The sequence below is a fragment of the Amphiura filiformis genome, chromosome 6 (genome assembly GCF_039555335.1).
Source record: "Amphiura filiformis chromosome 6, Afil_fr2py, whole genome shotgun sequence".
In the NCBI taxonomy this organism is placed as follows: domain Eukaryota; kingdom Metazoa; phylum Echinodermata; class Ophiuroidea; order Amphilepidida; family Amphiuridae; genus Amphiura; species Amphiura filiformis.
This window is the reverse complement of record NC_092633.1, coordinates 48,013,139-48,030,842: the sequence shown is the minus strand read 5'-3', so window position 1 is coordinate 48,030,842 and position 17,704 is coordinate 48,013,139. Positions and strand designations below refer to the sequence as shown.

The window sequence follows — 17,704 nt, the reverse complement described above, 5'->3', positions numbered from 1 at the left end:
ATGACTACTAGTAACACCGGAGATCCTGTTGCAAGGACGCAACTCGAAATTGACCGACCAATCTACAGTGAAAATAAATTTCAGGAGGAGTATAATCACTTAGAAAAAGATGATTCAAATTTGGATAAACTGAAAAAGATTGCTGATAAAATAGAACTAACACCGTCGAGTTTATGGTGTTTTATTCAAAGGCTAGTTCCGATTGTTAAGTGGCTACCTAACTACAAAATCAAGAGTGATTTAGTAGGAGATACGATATCAGGCATCACCACAGGCATTATGAGAGTTCCTCAAGGTATTATATATTAAATAATAATTATCATTTTGTACTGTGAGGAAAAGAAAGAGTGCGAAAGTATTTTAAATAGGACAAATAAGACCGAAATAAGCAAGAAACAGGAACCGGACAATATTAACGCAACGGGGTGGGAGTTTTGTGTGAATCCAAAAACAGTGTGGGGTCTTGAGAAGGAATTGTATTATTTGAACCATGAGGGAGAATGATAACTTTTAAATGGAGAAAATTTGGCAAATCAAACCTTTTATGCGGACACGAGGGTGGATGCTAAATTGTATGTCAATATTTTTCCAAAACTCGTAAATTTTATGTCAATATTTTTCCAAAACTGGCGTAAATATTGAACGATGTCTAAATCAAAGCGCCCAAAATAACAAGTCGTGAGGAAAGGAGCAAAGGTACAGAATATGATAGTTAGTATCAAGATGAAAAAATAAACTCAGCTCAAAAAGAAACTTATAATTTTTCACAAGGTCATATCTTAAAAAAAATGTCCTTCAAAATGAACCAAAATTACACACACGTTTACTGACACAACAGCAAAATACACTGACACATTCACAGCCCAATAATTGCACCCAGCACAGGAAACCTGGAGAATGAGTACAAGATCCTTGCATCGAGATGTTAATTCCCAAAGAGTAAGTGGAATAGTGTGGAACAATACCTGTTTCTTGAAGAAAGTGTGAAAAACAAAAAGCAGCACCTTTTCATCATCTGTGCAAGGATCTTGTATGCATTCTCACAGATTTCTTGTGCTGGGTGCCAACAAATATAAGGCTGTGAAAGTGAAGTGGTCCAGGAAGCTGTTCCATGTCAGTGCGTTTTGCTGTCGTGTCAGTTAGGCAACTGCTTGGTTACTGACATGTGTTTTGAGTAAAGTAATCCTCTGTTGCAATTTTGGTTCATTTTGATAGATTTTAAGAAATTATAAGTTGCTTTTTGAGCTCAGATTACTTTAAAGGACGACGTTGTAAAGAATAAAGAATACAAATCTGGTGCTGCCGTTAGTGCTGCTGCTTCTGCTGCTGATGATGATGATGGTGATAATGATAACGGGGTTAATCATGTGATTATGACAATGTTGAAGATTATGATGATAGTGATGATGATGAGGAGGATGACGATATTGATTATGAGGATAGTGATGATAATGAGGAGGAGGACGATATTGATTATGACGAAAGCAGCTGCTGCGGATGGTGGTGGCGGTGATGGTGGTGGCGGTGGTGGCGGTGATGGTGGTGGCGGTTATTGTTAATTTATCGCTCATCATATTTTACAGAAATGGCTTATGCTATCCTAGCCACACTGCCAGCAGTCAATGGTCTCTATGTGGCATTCTTTCCGGTGTTGACTTATGCCATCCTTGGGACGTCACGGCACATATCTGTGGGTAAGTGACGGAGACTTTTAACGGAGGGCTTGTTCAATTAAAATATACATCACCATGTACATCATACATCATATATAACACCCGATTTATACCAACTTACATCATGCAGTTATTGTTAACTACATGTATGCACACAACACAGGGGCACTCACAATAGGCAATTGAACCCTACTGGTAGCGCTGTGTTGTAGCTATAGGGGATGAACTATTCATTCATTCATTCATATTTTATTTCCATAAAAATCAAAGACATTACATAAAAAATAATTTATAAACACGGTACATATGGAGGAAAAGGCTGGAAGACCAAAAAGGTCTGAAAGTTAGCCTTTCCCTGAAATCAAATGAAATTAACAAAATAAATCAACATCACATAACATAACCAAAAGACAAGGGAAGGGGGGTGCTCACGGAAAAGATTAATTATATATAGAGATCAGTTTTGTTTTGAATTGATTGCGGAAATGTTTAACAGATTTTGAAGCTTTCAGATGTTTATCTAAAGAATTCCAAAGAATGGGACCTCTTGTACGTATGGCATGATCAGAAAAGACTTTCTTATTTTTGGTTAGATTTAGGTAATTTACATATCGTGTCTTGTAGTTATGTATGTCAGAACGTTTGGTAAAATAATTATCAAATGAACAGGGCAGCTCATTTATAGAGTGCCTGTACATGAATGTACCTAATTCCAGTGCATACATATCTTCAACTTTTAATATGTTGTAATTAGCAAACAATGGCGCTGTGTGGTCTCTATAGTGAACGTTTGCCACCGTTCTAATAGCCCATTTTTGAATTTTTACAATTTTATTTAAGTAAGTTTTACATGTATTTCCCCATAAAAGTACTCCATAATTTAAATAAGGCAATATTAACGTACAATAAAGTGTAAATAAAATACGACTTGGAACAAAATGTTTCAATTTATTCATGACACCAACATTTCTTGAAATTGTTCTAGATACGCAATCTATGTGACATTTCCAAGTGAGACATTCATCTATTAGTACACCAAGGAATTTAGTTTGATGCACTCTTTCTAAAGTCGTGTGATCTAGTGTGATTTGCAGGTCTTGATTCATCGATGTCATTTTGGGTGTGCCAAGTATCATGTAATTTGTTTTGGTAGCATTAATTGACAATTTATTAGCTTTAAACCAATTGCTTACTTCATTTAACTCTTCATTAACAAGGTTTGTCTGGCGGTCTACGTTTTTATGGGAGTATAAAATGGTGGTATCGTCTGCAAAAAGGACGAATTCGAGTACTTTAGATGCATTAGTTATATCATTGACATAGAGTATAAATAGAAGTGGCCCCAGTATGGATCCTTGCGGAACACCGCATATAATATCATGTGATTCTGATTCATAAGAATTATAATAAACGTATTGTTTTCTGTTACTTAGATAATTTCTGAACCATTCTAACACAATACCACGAAAGCCATAGTGTTCTAATTTATGTAAGAGTATGTTATGATCGATTGTATCAAAGGCTTTTGATAAGTCCAAAAATATTCCAATAGTCGTTTCGTTTCTTTCAACTGCTGCAGTAACTTTGTCTACCATTTGCTCTATAGCCATAAATGTGGAATGTTTTGACCGAAAGCCAAATTGTTTGGGGTTAAGGATTCGCTTATTGTCAATGTAATCCGTACATCTGTTACAAACCAACGTTTCAAGAATTTTTGAAAAACACGGTAGGAGAGAAACTGGACGATAGTTTGAGAATGCCTCAGCATCATCTTTTTTGTATAATGGTATGACTTTTGCTATTTTTAATTTATCAGGAACAATCCCAGTAGATATAGACAAATTAAATATCATATTAAGAGGTTTAGCAACTAGTTAGCATCATATATCAAAAAGTATAAAAGCTATGATTTTAGTACTTGCTCTATGTCTCAATTACTTATTCTTTTCCAAATATCTGAATCTTCAACCCGGTACAAGCTTTAATAACGGGAGAACATACATTTTTATTAAAAAGAAATCCTACCATCTATCCAAACTCGCTGTGTTATTCCAATGCACATTTTGCTTCACAGGGCAGCCCTGGCTTGGTCATATTTGGAAGATTGGTGTCATAAAACCGTCATAGGTACAAATTTAGTACTTTCTGTCAATCAAGTATGGCTTATTCTCTACATGTCAATCTTTAAATAATTGGCATAGTCCTTATAATAACGGTGGTCCGCCTTGATGAGTAAATGACAGCAAACAGCTGCCTTTCAGTGAAAAATACCCCAAAACTCGGTCAGTGGAGCTCCGCTCGTACATGTCAATAGCGTCATTATCGATTGGATTAGTCGCCCGTAGCGGACAATTCGGTCGCTTATTGGATTAATATTATCAGGTGGTAATAAATTTGCATTGGACAATAGATTACTATATAATGGTTTAGTACTGCATATATCGGTTTAATCTTCAATAAGCTGGTTTGTGGCTGGAAAGGTCACGGTGAATTTGCCGTGGACGTAACTGCACTATGATAATTTGGTTACGCTCTTAACTAAGGTGGGAGGGGTACCAGCTTCTCTGTGTGCATTCTACACCCTTAGGTTCTAATATTTTATTCTATATCAACGGGTAGCTATAGGTTATCTCTATTCAATGATACCAAAATAAGTAACAACATGCTCCATAATATGGCGCTGTGACGTCATAAAGTGAGAGCACCGTATAGATGAGTTGACTTCTGACGTCAAATGCCTGGCAGTATTCGGACGCATCATCATAATTTCCATTGTTTTTTGCCTGACAGTATGCGCGCGCATCATATTTTGTTCAGGACTCGTGTTTTTAAAACTCCCGCCACATCACAATAAGGCTATTCAACAGTGTAGTGGTTCCATGGTGTTCACTCAAGCATATCGATATACCAGTGCCTTTGTTGATAAAAATTGAGGTCTATTCATCTATACGTAAAAATGAATGCATCAAAGTACCTTGCGTTGTTGAGTAGTGCTATATGTGAAACAAGTTTTAGAAATATCAGCAAATAGGCCAAAATCAAAATGTTTTATCTCATTAATTAGAAAGGAATAAAGTCTGTAAGCTGGTGGATTTGAAGAGCTCCAAACACATCAATAAGGTCAAGCATCTCGAATAGAACCGTGTGTGATGCGACCGAAGATAACAAGTTTATCGTTCACAAAATAACGATTTCTATTATTATGTCGCTAAATTTACTTGCTTTTTTAAGGTACCTGGCCGGCGGTTAGTATAATGGCTGGTTACGCAATTGATGATATAGTGTCTGCGGAAATAAGTACCCGAAATGGACAGTTAGATTTTAACGAGGAAACCGAACTACGAATACAAGTAGCTATATCGTTGTCTCTACTTGTTGGAATCATACAGGTATACTCCTAAACTTTATTTTTTGCTGAACTTTAATACTTCATTAAATTGATGGTACTTGTTGCCTTATTTTGATTGAGGAATCCAAAATATTGTTTAATTACGTAAGTTAAAAAACTTATTTCCAAAATTTTGGGCTGAAGACAACCAAAAAATTATTTTTGTCAAACGACCGAATTCAAAGTGGCTTTACTAGCCACAAGTCATAACCCGATATAGTTTGAGTTACTTGAATTTGTTGTACTATAAGGTGTACTTACTTAAGGTTAGCAACTATTTTAAACTGTTGCAATTTGGTAGTTCACATCAGCTTGCGAATGGTAGTGAGCTTTGGCAAAAATTGCATAGATCATTTCATGGCAAGTGTGTAGAAGGATTCAAATATCACAGATATACCTTTGTAGATCCTGTTGTTGTTGCAAAAAGGGCTGAAACAATAACACTTTTGTAAAACGTACATAACTCATTAACAACAATAAATCAAGTATATGGTTTGTAGAATGAAATTTTGCACAACATCAAAGTATAATTTTTCAATAATGTATTGATTTAGATAATGAGAATCGATATTTTGGCTGCTTCGACCAACAATACCGCGTCTACCCTTAATGCAATTGAGGCAACAAGCTACTTAAATATAATTATTTAAACTCAATCAATTATTATGTATAGAAGATATGTAGTGATTACCAATCTCACGCTTTCAGTCCGTATACCTTCCACGAGGCAATAAAATAAAAAATAAAATTTTGTAATTTTCTCAAAAACTGCTCATTTTTGTAGGAGTTTAAATTACTGTCTCGAGGAGGGTATATGGACTTTTGAAAATAAATGTTGAGGAAAAAGCAAGTATTTTTTAACAAATATTTGTGTAGTTTGTCTGTGTATCTTTTGATAGATATTAACGTAGAAACTTTTGTCTCAATGATTAATATCCACACCACACTATCTTCATGTATGCATAATGTTAATGACGATCACCGGTCGCCGGTCAATGGCGGTTGAACTACGTTCCATTGTTTGGAACAACAGAAATCGGCTCTAACCGAACGGAACCGGAGGCAACTGGTGGTTGAGTTTTGAAGCCGCCCTTTACTATGTATTTTTAACAAAACAAAGTTTCTACATTTAGATCAGCATGGGTATACTTCGTCTTGGCATCATCACAAGATATTTATCTGAACCATTGATTAAAGGGTTTACAGCAGGCGTGGCAGTACACGTTTTCACAAATCAATTTCCTAGGCTGTTTGGAGTCAGAGTCGCAAGATATACCGGACCTTTTGCACTCATCTACGTAAGTTACTTGACTACCAAGCCAACCAACCAGGCTATTACACTTCCAACTGCATAAACAAATCAGTCCACTTTACGGACGCACCGTTTGAATCTCATAGAGGGCATGGAAGCTTGAGTCAGGGGGGGGGGGTCGATTTTAATGTATACTTTGGGATGGGGTGGAGGAATTTTTTTTGCTCATCAGTGACACGAAAAAAGTTAACTTTTTAAAGGTGGGCGAACTTTTTTTCAAGAAACTTCCACCCCAAGCTAAGACATTAAACCAAAATATGGCTAAAAATGCTTACAACATGACACCTGTTACCAACTGTCAACATTTGATGACGATTTGCCGCATGTCATCTGATTGAAGTGATTCCCTCGCTGGGTCATGTTTTATGTCCCTTATTTTTATGACAAACTAGTAAACTGGCTATTTCAAGGACAAATTAAAGCTCTGCTTTTTTGAGATGATCTCCAAAACTGAAATGTTTTGGCCAAAGTTGACCTCGCGGACGGACTTTGCCATTCTAGATATGTATACTTTTACATACTTTAGCCCAACAATTAAGCAGACTCATAATTCCAGGGTTAAGAAAAACTGCTGAAAAGGGAACAAAACGGAACAATAGCATAACGCCCTTTATAGAAAGTGTTTGAAGAAAACTAACGTGTTTCTTTATAACTGGTATCATTGTCTAAAAGTGTAGAAATTATGCAATGTTATGATTAAGAGTTAATTTATTTTGTAATGCTATATTAAAGCCATATTATAACATTTGCTGAGGAGAACGCCCTCAAAAAATTTTTAAATTCTGGTTTTAAAGGATTGTAATGTACTTTAGTCAATAAAGATACTCTGCAAAAATCAAGTCTTTAGGTGCTGTAGTTTTTTTCAAAATCCGAGATTTTGAATAAAACGATGGAACCGGCGTTTTATTATTACGATGGAAATTTTAGTCGAACACGTATGCACAGTACGAACACGGCGTGCGGGATACACATACACACACACACAGAAGATCGTACCGTATTACAACCGCGGGAGTAATGGGCGCTAGTAGTAAATAACAATTTTGGTAACTATGCTTTACCTCACTTGTTCGGCTCATAATTAAAAGGGGACATATCTGACAGTAAAAGCTAACATTTTATGGAAAATAAATTCTAATCTATTTTTACAGAAATGTTATAATATGACTTTAAGAGTTAATTTTCTACACTTAAAATGTTTTTGAACAATTCACCTTTTCAGGCTAATATGGAATTTTTCTCCGAGTTATCTACTGCTAACACGTGTGCAATTATTGTATCAATAATATTACTTCTGATACTTGTTGTTATCGGTGAGATCAATGATAGACAAGCTGCCAAGGGCTGGTGCAGGAAAGAGGGCCAGAAAGGACAGAAACTACCAATACCCTCTGAACTACTAGTCGTAAGTAGGACAAAATTTCACCCCCCCCTTCTCCGCTCCAAGAAAAATATTCTTAGCGCCACCACTGACTGTAGGTGTGAATATTTGACGTAATATCAAAAGGTAACCGATTTTGTTCTTTGATTTTTATACATCTTTAATATAGGTTGTACTCGGAACATTGTCTTCTTATTTTGGAGAATTTGAGGAAAAATATGACCTTCGTGTAGTCGGTGATATACCAACGGGGTTAGTATACGTGCAATAAATATGGTTTAACTCGTTCATGTTCATCACAGGGTAAATCTTACCTTAATTGGTAACAACCCAATAAATATAGTAATAAAAGTTTCAAAAGCCAATCACTAAGGTAGTTTACCTTGATTTGCCTTCAATTGCAGCCTCCCGTTTCCAGTTTTACCACCAACCAAATACTTCGGTTCTCTCATCGCTGCAGCTATCGCTATTGCTACCGTAGGCTTTGCCATGTCTATTTCTATGGCTCAGTTATTTGCGAGGAAATATAATTACGAAGTGGATGCAAATCAGGTAATGTTCCACCCTACGTCACACATCCTCATTTAAATAAAAGTCTGTCCACCAAGTGGCCTCCACGGCGTAATTCACATGAAAAATCCCATACAATAGGTGATAGGTATGCATAGATGTGGAATCAAACTAGAGACCTGTCCCTCTGACACTGTTCACCAACATGACTACCATTTGTTATGAATACTAAATCATTAGAGCGGGAGCTTGTGTAAGAGCTGGTCAGTGTAAGAACTGGACTTTGCATGGTAATGAGCTATGAATTATGTAAATATGGCAGACGACATTAAAAATACCGCCGCTCTTTCCCACCTTGTTTGAATAATCTAATTACGTATCTCTTTCACAGATTTTTTACATTCGGGCGTAAATCGAACAGTTTACGCAAAAAATATAGGTATAAAATGTGTTGTAGGATTGAAGTAATTTACATTTTTTTTAAACATTGTTATCACTGATAATTTCGAACGTCGAGCGTTGAGCGGCCATTTTGACTCTTCAACAGAGCCCTGTATTATGGCTCTGTGATAAGCCGATTTTATAACAGGCAAATACTAAAGACATAATGCGATAATTATAATTATAAAATTTGTTTCTTAGTTTGGGAACTTTGAGACACGCCACATGCTTAACTTAAAATAAAATAGGGAAAAGGGTTTTTAAATATTCTATTATATAGTAATGATAGTTTGAAATCGTACAAATTGATACACAAATTTTGTCCTATCCTAAAGTAGCAAATTCCATCCATATTATAAAACTGATATTTATCTTTCTATTGGTTTCTCTGTCACCATCTTTTTTTTTTTTTGGTGTGCTTCTCTCTCTTTCCCTGTCCATTTTATTTTTCATCTGATCCCTTGTCATTTTATACTTCAGGAATTGATTGCGTGCGGGAGCAGCAATTTTGTGGGTTCATTTTTTCAATGCTTCCCTTCAGCTACTTCGATGATACGGACTACGGTACAAGAATGTTCTGGAGGAAAAACTCAGGTAAATTCATAATGAATCACAAACATAACTACAAATCTTATAAAGTTTTCAAATATTAATACCATCTTGGTTTTAGCAGCGATACATATATCTCTAATCTTGTTTTTTAATACTCGCAGTTGGCAAGTATATTTGCTTCAATCGTTGTGTTGGTCATTTTGCTTTGGCTGGGACCGCTGTTAACGCAGCTACCTGAGGTAACGTTGTTGTAACTTGTAACCTTTCTCTGTTTCTTCTTTTAACATTATCGTATCTTTTATTTTCATTCAAATACATATATACAACAACAACAGAATGTACACAATGTTAGAGAGGGGATGCTGTGGCCTAAGGCCTGAAATAATCATCCCCTTAACATTATTATAGGCATTAGTTAATTACGTTAAGGTTACGAAGCCGTACACTCTTAGAAAAAAAAGTGCAACATTTTTGCCCCGCATACAAAACCCTAAGGAGTGATAAGGCTCTGTAAAGAACCTTCAAAAATTCTACAAAGAACCTTTAAGATTTGAATCGACTTAGGAACGGTCTAATTACTTAATATTCAGGGACTCATCATAAAGTTAAGAAGAGTGAAAAGTAGTGTCAACCCTTTTTGGGACTAAAAATCATTTTCTTAGATAAAGAACCTTTTTTCTGTTCTACTTAGAACCCTTTGAGGGTTCTTTCTTGATGGACCCAATAAAGGTTCTTCTAGCTGAAGATTCTACAAAGAACCTTTTTTCTTGGCTACAGAACTTGTTGTTGGTTCTACAAAGAACCCCATTTGTTTTTCATCTAATTCCTGCCATACTTTCACTGCTTTCTCACCTCTGCACCTGACCTTTCTCTGAAATACTTCTGCACTGCATGCTTTGATCGAATTAAAATTAATCAATAGACAATAATTACTTTAATCCCACGGTTGTTTGATGTGATCATTTATTAGTTTTTCAAAATAAAATTTCATGTGCTACCTAATTTTAGGCATCATGCTAATGTATGCAGATGCTTTTCAACTTTAATGTCCTGTTATTTACAACATTATTCACTTTCAAAGCATTTTTAAAAGCTTTTTCGGATATAAGATGTATCTATTTATGACAAGATTGGTGACGCTATTTAGTTACTGGAAATTACTCTTTCAAGCTTTTAATATAAATAAAATAATTCATTTTATTTTTTTGATGAAATGTGTTTATAAAATGTTTTTGTTGCTTGTTTCGCCTAATCCATCTGTTTTAATGGCAGTATTGATTACCTACCCCTTGCAAATTTCGAAATATTATTTAGGATAAATAGCGCCACTTATAGTTTGCATTTGCTTAATAATGAAGCCAATTCTACAGGCATCAAACAACCGTGATCCATGGACAATATTACTTTATACTACAGTGTGTACTTGCCGCCATCATAGTAATCGCACTACGAGGGATGTTTAGACAGGTATCTGATCTACCAATGCTGTGGAAAGTGTCCATCTTTGATTTCGTAAGTAAATTTCTTTTATTCATTAATAAAATAAGTCCTACATCTAACTTTCATCAGACAAATCAGACACAGTTACATTATTATTCATTCAACCTGTTATTTCAAGTCAATCTTTACCATTTCAGTCACTGGAATTAATACATGCATCCAAATGTACCCTTTTGAAACTTGTGTCGATGCGTCTTTCTTAACGTCTAGTTACAACTAGCCCAACTATCTCCTACCCCTGCTCTTTTAAAAGAAGTCCTCGGCAATCACAACATTATGAATTATATGTTAGGAAAATAATTATCAAGCACGAATCCCATGGTTTTATTTAAAACAAACTCATATTGACCATAAAAACAGTCGTGTCTCAACACGCGATATTCAAAATTCCCGGACGCCGAAATTGCAATGACGTCCCAGTATGAAGGCTGGCGACAATTGAGCACATATAACCATGACATCATTGCACTATGCAATTTCGGCGCTGGAATTCTGAACATCGCTTGTTGAGAAACGACTGCTTTTATTCGTTTTTTTTATGGCAAATATGAGTTTGTTTAAATAAAACCATGTGATTCGATTATATAAGTCATAATGTCTTCCTTTAATATTACAAATTAGAGAATAGTGACTTCTAACGCTAACCCAAAACACTGTAAGCTTCAATTTTATATAAACGTCGTTTTTCTGTTCGACAGTCAATTTGGATGTTTGCGTTCACATTTGTCGTCTTGCTTGGCGTTGACCTGGGCCTACTTATTGCAGTAATAATTGCCTTAATAACAATTGTCATCCGAAATCAGAATCCATACTGCGCCCTCATGGGCCGAGTACCCAACACGGATATATACAGGGATGTTGCATATGTACCAGGTGTAAGTTAGGTCACATTTGTTTTTTATTTGGAACAAAATACAAATGTAAAATTGTAAATAATCAAATATGTTCATTTTGAGAGTACAAATGTGTTGAAAGTTAATTATTGATGCCACTATTACTTCTAAATGACCACAATGGTGGTGGTTTGTGTCTGTCTGTTTGTCTGCAGGTGGAAGAATTTCCTGGCATCAAAATATTTCGGTTTTCATCCTCATTAAGCTTCATTAATGCTGCTCATTTCAAAAGCTCGCTCTATAAAAAGGCTGGTTTTAACCCACAAAACCCGTTGATGCCAAATGAAAAGGTAAGGTGATATTGATTGAGTTTTATTTCTCGTAACAGGTGAAGGTAGGTCTATTTGACGAGGTGGCTGTGCGGTCTAAATGCGCTGTTTGTAATATATCATTGCTCGGTTGAATGTTTTCATACCAGTTTTTTGTTTGTTTGGGTTGAGGCCACCTTTTTTTGGATGAGTTAATAATAATGTTTGTTTTGAGTCCAATAATGATTGACACACATATCACATCCAAAATAATGAGAACCAACCGTAACAGTATAAATCGACGTGTTCTTAACGTATCAATAAGTATAATGCACAAGGATAACAATATTTTTCAGTGTTAATATACTGCGCCAAAAAGTAGCCAAATACATAAAACAAGAGCAACTTCTTAAAGATACTAAAACCAATTTTGATACCTCATTCGGTACAATACGACTTTATTTTACTTGAACTTACAGCAAATTGAATCAGCTGAGGCACGATTTAGGGGAAGTTAAAAATGAGAAAAATAATCCTCACTCTTTTCCTCACTTTGCAAATTTTTTATATTTCATATTATTTTGTGATGGAAAAAGTGAGGTTTTTTTTAACACTTTAGAAATTTTTCCCTTCGTTATGTTTCTTATTACTTTGTGAGGAAAAAAGTGAGAATTTTTCATCACTTTAAATTTGTTTGATTTCTTATGTTTTTTTAATCATTTTATGAGGACAAAAAGGTGCCAAAATTGTTCCCCTAAATTGAATAAAAAAGAGAGCTTTTCAAAAGTGACAAGTGATATTGATCACAGCGGAATAAGTTTTCATCCGCTTTATTGAACCCGTTTTTGAATTGGCATATATATTATAATGACGTATTTTGTATTTTCCATAGTGACGTATCGGACCGATAAGCCACTATAGAATGAAACCGGCGAAAAGTAAGGCCAGAGGGATTACACGGCGACTAAGGTGGCGTAGGTTAGGGTATTGCGTTTTGCGCGTTTTCCATAGTGACGTATAGTTTTGTACTTATTGTTTTCACTTAACCAGTAACAATATGTCTTTATTTATTTTCTTTAAAGTATAGATGATAAAATATGTTTATTTTACTAATTTTACTACGGAAATTTCACATCAATAATGAAATATAATCACTCGATTTCATATTGACATTTCTTCAAACCTGATTTTCTCAAAGAGTTGTTTATTCGCGGTGCTCCCACTATTCGCCACTATGGAATACAGCCAACGAATATTATCGCCTTAAAGGAGGAAATATGTAAATTTGTCACTTTTGAAACTCGACCATTATCATTCATATGAGTATAGTTTAGTGGAACAAAATCGCATCGTGTCGAATAAGGTATCAAAGTACGCAGAACAACATTCTATATCTATCGATATCTGTACTTTGTAATTTAGATTTAATGTCATAAAGATATGGCTTTTGTTTTAAGTGTTTGGACACATATCAATTTTTAGCAAAGTCATAGTTCATTGAATTTACAACTGTATGACAAAACAGCTAAGGCGAAAATCGTACCTGTTTGCACAAGATTTGCAATTTAAAGAGAATTGGTCATTGCTCATTTAAATGAATCTAGTATATGGACAATATAAGTGTTCTCTTTCATTTAATGACATAAAACATTTGGTCAAAAAATGTGCTTGATAGGTAGTTTTCAACAGACTTACCACATTCGCCTTGCTATAAAATTGAATTGCGTTATGCATGTTGACCAAATGGGGAAAAGTGTTTTAGGATGAAGTGTTAGCTTTCATTTGATATAAATTCTGAATGGACGAAGGGAACACTTGAGGTTTTGACAAAAACCAGAATCACAGAATCCTATTTTCCACTATATCTCACACAGCTCTTATGATGCTTTCCACTCAAACGTGTAGTATAACACAGACTGCTGTGCTGGAAATATTTGTGTGCCCGGTTGTATCGAGGTGAAAAACTGTGCGTAGATGCATTTATAAGAGAATCGTTTTTTGCAGTTAAACCTTTCATATGATTTTGGCGCAGTATATTGACTTTTGTAGAATGTCGAATAACAATTCAACCCGAAGGTGTGAAGTGCGAGGCAAACTGTTAAAACATTCTAGCTTCACTTTCTGTAACACAACGGTTTTGTTTTCTTCCTTTACTTTCAGTCTGATCATGACGCTAGCACGTCTCTATCAACTCCTGATCATGACGTAAGCACGTCTATATCATCGCCTGATCATGACGCTAGCACGTGTCTGCACACAGTGATAATTGATTGCAGCATGTCCAGTTATATTGACTTAGTTGGACTTAAAACACTACAAGTAATAACAGCCGACTATAACAAAGTGAATGTACAAGTCATTTTTGCTAATTGCCGAGGTTCGTGTTCTTATTTCATTCAAATTTACAAATACTACAAATGGCTTCTATGTGTATGGGGTGTGCCAGTTTACAGAACAATAATTAGTAAATTACCACAAAAAAGCCAAAAAAAAATGAACAAGTTGATGAAAAAAAAAATCTATGTTAAAAATAGCTAAATATATTATAGTAGTGAGATAGTCATTGGTATTGTCCAGGTCTTGAATTGAACATTATAATAATGTTGTTCGAGAAATGAATAAATGACTACATCAAACAACTGTGGGAATTGCCAGTATGTCATACAATAAGTTTATCATTTTAATTATAACCCCTTATTTCAGGCACCCTATTATAGACACTTTTCTCGTCATATTCAGTTTGATCGTGCTTTTTTACAGCAACAGTTCGTCAATCATTATTGAAATCATCCACTATTAACAAGAATAATGAAATAGATCTTGGTCGTATGTATGTGAGTTTACACGACGCAGTGTTAAGTTGTATGCATGGCGGTCGGTTAAGGCGTGGCACTGACGTAAGTTAGAGATTGGTAAATTGAGCCTGAAGTAATGGGTTAGACTGTTTTATTTAATCAATCTTTTTTCCTTCTTTTTTTTTTAATTATACTTTTTAATATCTAATATTCATTCAAGATTCAAGAGTAAATCTTAATAATAACAGACACATAATTGTTTAGATATGTATCAATAAAGCTCTTAACATTTTTCTTTCGTTTGTTTCCTCCACATTTAGCTTGAAGAAAACGTGACAACAACGAGTGCTATAAACCTCGAAACATTAAGGAGCTAAATATACCCAGAAAAACCTCTGACATTGAAGGATAAGTTATAGAGGGAAAATTCATTGATATCCAATTAAATGAAAAAGATGTGAACAAGAATGCTGGAATTGGTAATAATTATTTATATTCTTGAGACACGCCTTGGCGCAATAGATGATTGGAAAAAGACACACTTGTATGACGTGCAATAGGTGACTGGAAAAAGGCGGGAATTATTGGGCTTTTAGTGGTAAAAGCCCAATAATTCCCGCCGATTACGAGCATTGTCACTATACTGTAAAAAAAGTCACAATTAAAAGAAAAGGAATTATTCCATTCTTCATGCAGAGAACGTCTTACAAATGTTTCTTTTTCCAGTCACCTATTGCACGCCATACAAGTGTGTCTTTTTCCAATCATCTATTGCGCCAAGGCGTGTCTCAAGAATATAACGAATTATTACCAATTCCAGCATTCAAAGTATATCTGTGATATTTGAATTCTTCTATCCTCTCGCTATGAAAATATCAATACAATTTTTGCCAAAGCTCACTACCATTCGCAAGATGCTGTGAACTACCAAATCCAACAGTTTAAAATAGTTGATAACCTTAAATAGCTTCCTAAACAGCAAGAAACAGGAGGCAATGTTTTTGTTTGGCTATATCTCAAAATCAATAATTCCGAGTTCCGACTGATTTTGCTTGGTCGTATCACATATTACGAATTAATTTATTTTCAATGTATTCAATTACACAATAGTGAACTATGACTTATGATATCAACAATGTTGCGATTCGAACTTTGATCGCAGGCTAGCAAATACAGTTGTCAAGCGATTCAGTGTGTTTATAATGAATCGTTTCTTTAATTGAAACTTCAACGCCAAAACCCGGGCGCCAAAATAAAACATCCAAAGCAGAGGCTATTGTGTAAGTGAAATATATATAAATGTACTGTTTGCACCGATAATAATATGAATGTCTATATTAAGAGAGCGTGAAATATATAATTGTGATTGTGCAGTTGGCCATGAGGAACTAATATATTTCATGTAAATTAGCTTACACGAGTATGGTGCATAAATCACACATAATAATTAATATGTTATAATTATGGTAGTGTTATTGATGTAATGTACATACACGAAATAATACTCTTGGCATTCGGTAAATATTGAAAAATATTATAGTAGTTTTAAATTGATTGAGCTATTTATTGCTAGGATCCTTTATTAATATATTGTTGTTTTTTGTTTGTTTGTTTTTTGTTTGTTTGTTTGTTTGTTTTGGGGTTGTTTTGTGGAGAAATTAGAGTAGAGCCATACATTTTCCGCGATACGGAAAACGGACGAATTTCACGGAATCCGAGGTAGAAAACGGATTTCAAGTGAAATTATTGAAAAAAGTGAATCAAATACAGAGAAAAAAATCTAAAAATGTGTGTCTGTTGATGTTTTTAATAACATAAACGTGTAAAAAGTGCGATAAATAATACCCCAACCAACCTCCACATCGCTGCCAAAGCCTATCTAATCATGCTATATTTCAACGTAGATGTGGAGACATTTGATAAAACGAAATGTTAAAAGTAGAAGACGGAAAACTTATGGCTCTAAATTAGAGGAAGGTAACGAGGATTATTTACATTAAGGCAAGTGCGACTAAATAATTAACGGTGTAATTAAAAGTGTATGTAGCTGGGATGAAAAGGCGTCTGTTATTTGTAAATTGTGATCATTGATATTGAAGAAATATATTTTTCCCCAAAAGACCTTATAATTTTAGGTCTTTTTGAAAAAAAAATGCTTTTAATGATTTGCCATAAAATTTGTATTATATCGCAAATTTCAATAAAATCTAAATTATTTGATATCAGAAGGACATTCCTCGTATTCATGTAATTTGATGTGTCTGATGTGTTCCCATGTCCCACAAAACTATTGTGCAAAATCTGCTATCCTATTCCTTAAAATAGTAATTTCCTTTCATAGTTATTAGAAACTTTTAGATGAAAATCGCATACACTTTTGTCAGAACAACCCCCCTCCAATCTGCGAGGTCGCGCTCACATTATGTCGTCATATAGACGGGGGAAATAATAGTTGTTGTGGTATCACTGGATAGATGAGACCCGTTATAATAATTATAGATTTGACATACATTCTAGCGTTGACAGAAGGAGATATAATGCACGTATACAGCCTGAATTTATCAAACCTTTCATTCATAACTATTTACCGTAAACACTCGATAGTTAGCATATGTGCTTACTGTCGAGCTCTTTTGAAAACATAAAAGTGTAATAATAATAATAATAATAATAACACAGCATTTATATACCGCATTGTGAATCTCAGATTCCTCAATGCGCTTTACAGATTTAAAAACTACCAAACTTAATTTACAATAAATGATTTTAACTTAAGAATTATACAAACAATAATATGCATAAAACAGCAGACCAGCTGCAAGCAAACAACATTAGAATGGCAAGAGTAACACCAGTGAGAGGCCCACCGACAAAATCCCCAGGGGGACTGTCGGTGCACCTCACACCGGCATCATCAATACATCAATATACAAGATAAAAATACAGTTTAACATAATAAAAATGACACTAATAATCTCAAAAAGTTGTACCAAAGTCCGACACTTTACCAA

At 34.8% G+C, this 17,704-nt stretch overlaps 1 protein-coding gene across 1 annotated transcript; it reads left to right on the top strand.

The window, feature by feature from the left end:
- LOC140154572 (prestin-like) lies at nucleotides 1–14,615 on the top strand. Its single transcript, XM_072177139.1, has 14 exons — nucleotides 1–295; nucleotides 1,584–1,694; nucleotides 4,905–5,062; nucleotides 6,195–6,359; nucleotides 7,596–7,778; nucleotides 7,924–8,006; nucleotides 8,159–8,306; nucleotides 9,186–9,299; nucleotides 9,419–9,496; nucleotides 10,674–10,769; nucleotides 11,456–11,632; nucleotides 11,806–11,940; nucleotides 14,059–14,275; nucleotides 14,602–14,615. Exons 1-14 carry the CDS (start codon nucleotides 1–3, stop codon nucleotides 14,613–14,615), a joined length of 1,974 nt encoding a protein of 657 aa, XP_072033240.1.
- Nucleotides 14,616–17,704: the final 3,089 nt, after the last annotated feature.

Bases quoted from the DNA above. Each gene is read 5' to 3' on its own strand.
- LOC140154572 (XM_072177139.1), top strand. From the start codon at position 1: ATGACTACTAGTAACACCGGAGATCCTGTTGCAAGGACGCAACTCGAA. The intron at 1,695-4,904 runs GTAAGTGACGGA...TGCTTTTTTAAG, and splicing joins GTCACGGCACATATCTGTGG to GTACCTGGCCGGCGGTTAGT. The intron at 11,633-11,805 runs GTAAGTTAGGTC...GTTTGTCTGCAG, and splicing joins ATGTTGCATATGTACCAGGT to GTGGAAGAATTTCCTGGCAT.